The 7,500-nt window shown below is 27.7% G+C and overlaps 1 protein-coding gene across 11 annotated transcripts in view; it reads left to right on the top strand.

Moving 5' to 3' along the window:
- Positions 1-3,558, top strand: part of LOC122627464 (protein unc-13 homolog 4B-like) — a 25,317-nt gene extending 21,759 nt beyond the window's left edge. For 10 of the 11 annotated variants that reach the window (XM_043808566.1, XM_043808567.1, XM_043808564.1 and 7 more), the window contains 11 exons: positions 1-53; positions 139-276; positions 360-551; positions 630-924; positions 1,039-1,397; positions 1,484-1,673; positions 1,756-2,062; positions 2,368-2,448; positions 2,885-3,008; positions 3,088-3,281; positions 3,392-3,558. The exon at positions 1-53 is cut by the window's left edge and continues 97 nt beyond it. In XM_043808566.1, the coding sequence (XP_043664501.1) occupies positions 1-53; positions 139-276; positions 360-551; positions 630-924; positions 1,039-1,397; positions 1,484-1,673; positions 1,756-2,062; positions 2,368-2,448; positions 2,885-3,008; positions 3,088-3,281; positions 3,392-3,486 (2,028 nt within the window). In that variant the 3' untranslated portion in view covers positions 3,487-3,558. The remainder of the gene's footprint in view (positions 54-138; positions 277-359; positions 552-629; positions 925-1,038; positions 1,398-1,483; positions 1,674-1,755; positions 2,063-2,367; positions 2,449-2,884; positions 3,009-3,087; positions 3,282-3,391) is intronic. The other variant, XM_043808565.1, reaches the window with a different exon arrangement.
- The last annotated feature ends 3,942 nt before the right edge of the window (positions 3,559-7,500 follow it).

Raw genomic sequence — 7,500 nt, 5'->3', positions numbered from 1 at the left:
TTGGATGTTATTCAAGGTTTAGAGAACACAGTTATACAAGGCGGTGTCGAATGGTTAGTATATATCTTTTATGTGTGTATACTTTTTCTAATATGATTTATATTAATTATTGGTGATTATAAATTGTTATATTAAAAGGTTTGACCACATAACAAGTAATACTACTCCGGAAACTAAATCGGACGAAGATGCATTAAGATATCAAATTAAAGTAATCCAGTTAATCAGAGCAGATTTACAAAGATCTATAGATTATTACGACAAGCTGTTCATCAAGTAAGTTACATCAAATAGTATATCGTTATTATTGGAATTTACTTTATGTAGCATAGTCGTTTATGTAAAAATTGTATTTTTAGAAAAATTAATTTCCCTTATGCAAGAACGTTATACATTATGTATGAAAAAAAAATAAGTGACATGTGCATGGAGGCTGTGGAAGATGTATGTGCAAGGTTAAAACGTATAGAAGTCGATAGTAATAATGATTCTGAGCTAACTCTTGGTACAACTTTGTTCGAACTCTATCTCACGCTTCAACGATATGCTATGTAAGATATTAAAACAATGAATTGTTCTTTAATGATCATTTAACGTATCTTTTTTTAAAATGATTAATTGTATCATAGGCTGGGCCATATAGTCTGCGCCGAAGGACAATTGGAATCAATGAAAATACAAAATTATCACGACTGGTTTAGAGCTGGTGTAGCACATTGGTTGGATATTGCAGTATACAAGGCTATAAAACGAATCGATAGAGCTGTTGAGTTTGATACATTACAGGCTATTGATAATACTGTGAAATACACATCCAGTGCAGTTGATACATTGACGATTTTTTATCAAATCAAAGTTTTCTGGACACAACTGGCATGGCCTGATGTTGAAGGATCTTATACGTTTGTCACTAAAATTATAGACGTACGTTAATAATATTTTTCAATAATATTTTTTAATTTTTTTATTTATTTATTTTTTTTAATCATTTGTTATATTCGTGATCATATTAACACGAGTGTTAAAATGGTGTTACAGGATATTTGTAAATGTTCCATTGCATACGCTGATAAAATGGCTACGAAGGCAGAGACTACAACAGATTTAGAACAACTTACCGAAAGTAGCGTCTATGAGAAAAAATTCTTGGTATCTAATGCTTGGTGCTTTGCTATTAATAATATCGATTATATCAGAACATCGATCGGTCCATTGGCCAATGATTTAGGCCTTCAAGGTATCGTCGATGCTTTAGGAGAAAACAAAACTGAAGAAGAGGCTGATCGTTGCAAACAAACACTTCAATTAATCATTGCTAATGCGGCAGACACTGTGAAAAATAAAATTATTGAATTGTTAGAAGTTGTTGCTCACAAAATGGCACCTGCTATGAAAAGGTAAATAAAATTCAATCTCCTACTTATAAGAATATATGTAAGAGATGAATTCCAAATTTTTATAAAAAAATATTTTATCGTTGTAGGTATCTAATGGAAGGTGCAGAATTAATAGATACTACTAGTAATGCGATGGATCGACTTTTGCAATATCTTGATTCAAATTTAACTATATTACACGATAATCTTAGCCAGGATAACTTTGAAAGAGTTCTCCTAGTGATTTGGGAGATAATGTCTGAAACACTTTATCAATTAGTTCATAGTAATCTAGAAGTAAGAAATGTATATTTTATTGATTAACTTATTTAAATAGATATTTATATATTTTAACTAATATTTCAAAAATTGTTTACAGAAAAGAAGACCACCTTCATTCTACTCTAATCTACATCGGACACTTCATACACTCATTAGATTTTTCAATCTTGGTGCAGATGAAACGTCGAACGTGCAGGTTTTAGAGAAGATTGAAGAACTTTTGAAACTTCATGGTTTGGAAACAGCTGAGCTTATTCATCGATATAATCAAGATCGATTGAAAGAACAGAAAGAGATGGAAGAAACTATCTACGGTCTTCTCACTGTTAAAGCTTGCTTCCTGAACAATTCATTGAACATTCAAGTTCTCAATGCCAGAAATCTACGACCGATGGATAGTAATGGTAAAGTAAATTATTTTTTTTTAATATATAATAGAAATATATATGTATGTATATATATATATAAACACACACATGAAAAGAATTATAAGTTCAGAAAGCTAAAGCATAAGTTAGTAAAAAAAAAAAAAATGCTTGTGCAATATCAACAGTACGAGAATGGCAAATAATATAATGAAAAATAATACGAATGAAAAAGTAAAATATTGAATTACGAACAATATTTTCTAAAGTATTATATTTCTAATGCAATTGGATAATTGGTTACGGGGTGTAGACATAGAATGACATATTTTTCGATTTTATAGGAGATTTTATAGGCAAGCTGTCTACTCTCGAGCGTAAACTGCACTCTAAATCTAAACAAAGACTGAAAGAAGGGAAGAAAAGTATGTAAAAAAAAGTGGACGTGTAAAATTCTATTTCATCGCTGTTACATGACTCGTACTGGTCGATTGCCTGTTTAAGTGAGATTAGATTTTGAAAATGCATGGCACGGATCAATTTGATTATTATGTTACATCCATGTAGAAATGTTAGCCCTTTTTAAACGACACAATGGTCTTTCTTGCTCGAAAAATTGATTACACTAGCACGGATATTAAGAAAATCGACAGATCTTTTCATTAACTAGATTCTTGAGTAATGTTCGTGAAAATTTGGCTTAAGATATAAAATTATTTCTTCGTCTAAATTAAATAGAATCTCGTTGATGAACTATCGATTGCTTTCAACAATCACCCTTCACCGTGCATGTCTCGTTCTACATTGGGGTTTTGAAAGTATCGCTCAAATATCATAAAATTTTGCGTTTCTTTTTTACAGGCAAATGTGATTCTTACGTAAAAATAAGATTGTTGCCGGAAGAAAAATTTACTGATAACAAGACACCAAAGACACACGTACAAAAGGAAACTTTGTTTCCTCTTTTCGATGAAACTTTTAACATGTAAGTTTAATTTAATTAACTAAGTCAAATTTATACATTTGTTCGTTTTATATTATCTTATTATGTTTTAATATCCTAGTCCTCTTACCGAAGAACAACGAGTTATAGAGGATGCCATAGTGGCTTTTGAAATAAAAGACAAAGATTTCTTACGAACTAGATTTATGGCTGAAGCCTTTTTATCATTCCGTGAAATTCCAGAAGTGGGACCAGAAAAAGGAATGGAATTAATGGAACAAATTCATTTGAAACTTTCACGGCCAACTAACAAAAGTATGAATTAAAAATTAATTTATTTAAATTACAAAAACTGTCTAGGTTGCGTGGATAAAAAAAAAAAATTGTTTGAACATCGTTGAACATTGTAACTTATTTCTTTTAAGGTACGGACGTAATTCGAGCCTTGGAACATAGAAAAGGAGACAACCAAGCAATGGATTTCATATCTAAGATGCATAATAAATCCAATACAAAATAATAGAAATATATTAATATAAAAAGCTATATCGAATAATGTTCATAAATATAGCTATCATCACTCATTGCCTTACACTAGTGTTATTTTTAAAGAATTTTAACATTCAAGAAAAAAAGAAAAAAAGAGATTTCTCTCGCATAAATATAAATAATATTTAAATTTTACAATGAAACGTTTTTGTAAAAAAATATGTTAGGCTGTATATGTGCAACATTTTTATACTTTCCCATAATATTTTTAAATTATTGCATTTCATAATGTTAAGGAACTTAAAAGGCTGAATAAGTGTTACTTATATTCAGTACGTGTATTTTCATGAGATGCAAACGTCTTGTTTAACAAGATGTATTATCTATAGAATGTCATTTGGAAAGGACAATATAGATTTGGCAAAAATAATTTTACATCGAATACATGTACATAGATAGAGACGTGTCAAATTATTAAATGTAAATACGTATAGCAGCATTATTGTAATTGGTAGCAATTTTGTAATCCACTTATATAAAAGAAATTTTTAAGAATTTATATATATATATATATATATATATATATATATATATATGATTTAAATAATTAATTTAACTATAGTGTTATTACAAAAATATGCAAAATATGCAAAAGTAAGAATTTAATCAAAGAATATGATTTCGATTAATTAAATTAAGCGTTTGACTGCCTTTTAACTAATATAGAATATCTTTATTTGTAACAAACTTTAAACAATGTTTTTCCTTTTATCCCAATGTAACAGTTTTGATTTATGCTAGTAAATATATCTTTTATATTCTTATAATCCGTATTAACGTAACATCGTAAAATAATTTTAACATTATTGTATAATTTTTAGATACAATTAAATTTTTAATAATATTGATTGTATCTAGGGAAAAAATGTAACGACCAATCAAGACTGTTCATCATTTCTGATTGTATAATAATTCATGCCAGTAATGAGTACAAACATAATTCTTGATCGACATTGATGAACATGCTCTTATTTTAAATGCAAAGGTTTCAGCGAGAACATGGATATTTTTCAAATTTTTTAAAAAGCTTTATCTTTATGCATAAACTATTGTCGAAGTAACAATCTTTTTTTTAATATGATCTTTTCCAAAGAAAATTAACTTTTATTAAAAATTCGAAATAGCCATCTCCTTGCATTAATCTTTATCTTTAAAATAAAACGTTGTTCGTCAAAATTGGTAATCGGCTGACGCAAATATTGTTTCTAACATTTTTTTAAATCAAGAGTTTTTCACAAAAACAATGCTCATGCGAAGAAGTTTCGGTGAATAAAATTAAAATGTTCGATGAAATGTTCAAAAATAATTTAATTTATTATTTTAATAATTAAAAGTTTTGATGTCGCAGTCATTGACTAATTGGAATGTAAACAAAAACAAACTCTTGGTTGACTTTGACGCTTGCCGAGTCAGTTTCCTTTCGCATTTCGAAGAGTATACATCGAAACTCTCTCCTAAACGTAATAACTTGAAAAGTAGTATTTTCTCTAATTTTATAAATTTCATTTCCTTTTTGTTGACATTAAACGATCGATTTAGTAATTTTGTTTTGAGTGCTAGCAATTAGATAATATTAGTACAGAAGAACCTTTGAATGGTTTTGACTGTTTTCGAAACATTTTTCCTATGTATTCCAATGAGTAAACATCGAAATATTCGCTCTTCATACGATTAAGATTAAATGATATATATTTTCGATAATTTTATGAACAGTTTGCCGGTAATATCAAATTACTATTTTACCGATAGTGTAAAATATCGATAATAGCAAAATCATGTTTTTACTGACTGAAAGCAAACTCGGGAATAGTAGATTCCCGTTTTGCCGACCAAAGTAAACGTCGATAAATGTAAATTCATATTTACCGATGGATCGAAATTTAATCGTAAATCTTGTAATATAAATATTGCGGTCGAATGGCTGCATATTTCATTAAATTGAAACTAGATATAATTGAAATAATGATATTTATGATGTTAGTTTAAATTAAAAAAATTTAATGAAATTATATTTAATGAAATATATTTTTAAAAACTGTCTAATTCATTCCATTATTGGCTCGGTTATTTATATTGTATAATAAAATATAGATAAATGTATGCAATACCAATTACCGGATCTCACATTATAAATAATTCAATTAAGCTTATAAATGTATAATGGATGGACTTTAGGTTGAATAATTCCATTTAATTACTAAAATCAGAACAGCCTTAAATGACAATCGTTCCGATCGTTTTTAGATTGTTTATTTCAAAAATAGTCGAAATTAAGAATTCTCAATGAAAATTATAGAAAGATCTAAGAAAGAAATTACGGATAATGTAATCAGATATTTTCTCATATGATATTATTACTTTTTCAATAATTTAATGTCTATCATATTCATACCAACAAATGATACATTCACTTTTTTTCTTATTTCGAAATAGTTTTCGATTTATATCTCTAATCAAGTATAAAATCATTCGAAATACGAATACGACATATTTAATTAATCGTCTGATCGATAATTAGATTATGTATATCGCGTAGATTATATCATATATGAGAAGATATATGAACGTGTGTGTATATATATTTAAGTAATAGTTAAGAGATTATTAGAAAGCCATTTCGTTTAATAAAATTTCACATTTTACTTTGCGAATTATCTATGTGGAAATCTTTCTTAGACTTTGTTGGTTAATAAACATAATCGAATATCTCGAATATTAACAATATAAATGAATGATATTCTTCCAAATTATTTCATTATGTGCTAGGACATCGTCTAGTTAACATTTCAGTTATTTTGTATTTATGTTACTCATGGAATGACGAACATTGGAATAATTGTTTTGTTTTCTAAAGTGGTCGAAACGAAATCCGCTTTATCAAAGCGTAATACGTTCAATGTCGTAATATAATTATTTTGTTATTCGGTATAACATTATATCAAAATTTCGTTATTTATATAAAATGGATCTCCGTACACAGCAACTTCCATGCGGTGAGATCTGAACAATCGGTATTACTTCCGATGTTGTTATTATTGAATAATTACGACATGACAACACAAGTACTACCGATCTAATTGGCTGCGCTGTTTAGTACGATCGCAATATATAATTTTCATTATTAAATTCAATTATATGGAAGGCAATTAATTTCATTTGTTCTTAAATTGCGCTAAACAAAATAATGTGAAAAATTTGTAACTCATCTAATTTTTTATTTTATTTAGTAGATCTTTGTGGGAACTGCAATTAAGAATAATATCTTTCATTTACAGATTAATTACTTTTTTAATGTTACAGAAAAGAAGAATTGTTATTAATGTTATTCACAAGTTATAAAAATCATCTTCGATCAGAATATGGAACATTTAAGATAAGTGTTTATATATCTATTAGAAGAAATATTCTTAGATAAGAAGAAAAATAAGTATATAATGTAAATTTATTTCATAAATATTTTTCTATCGATTACAGGATTAAATTTAAGGTTATCTTAGCACTATATCGACTGTAGGATATCTTCGAATTTTATACTAACGCCATCTATTAAGAAATCTTCACATATCATATGTTTCCTGTTATCGTTTGTTTCTTTTCTAACCAAAAAGCGGTACGTGCTAATTGATAAATAACTTATATTACTTAACAATTTTTGTGATCTTTATAATTGTTCATTTTTTAAATATAATTTCAATTTTTATATAAAAATTTCAAATCAATCGAATTGCTTTGGTCTTTATATATGATGAAATATGAACAAAGAATCGAAAGAGATCGTTAAACGATAGTAATATATCGAAATCTCGAATATCACGACTAAGATTGAGACAGTTTCAGATCGTTGACAGAAGATTAATGTAAGATGTAATTAATGTTTCGAATCATGTCAGTTTTTGGAAATATCGTAAGAAAATTATTCCATAATTTCAAAGTCTCTTTCTCTCTCTCTTTCTCTCTCTCTCTCTCTCTCTCTCTCTCTCTCTCT

Source organism: Vespula pensylvanica, chromosome 3 (genome assembly GCF_014466175.1).
Source record: "Vespula pensylvanica isolate Volc-1 chromosome 3, ASM1446617v1, whole genome shotgun sequence".
Taxonomy (NCBI): domain Eukaryota; kingdom Metazoa; phylum Arthropoda; class Insecta; order Hymenoptera; family Vespidae; genus Vespula; species Vespula pensylvanica.
This window is presented reverse-complemented; position numbering and strand designations above follow the sequence as displayed.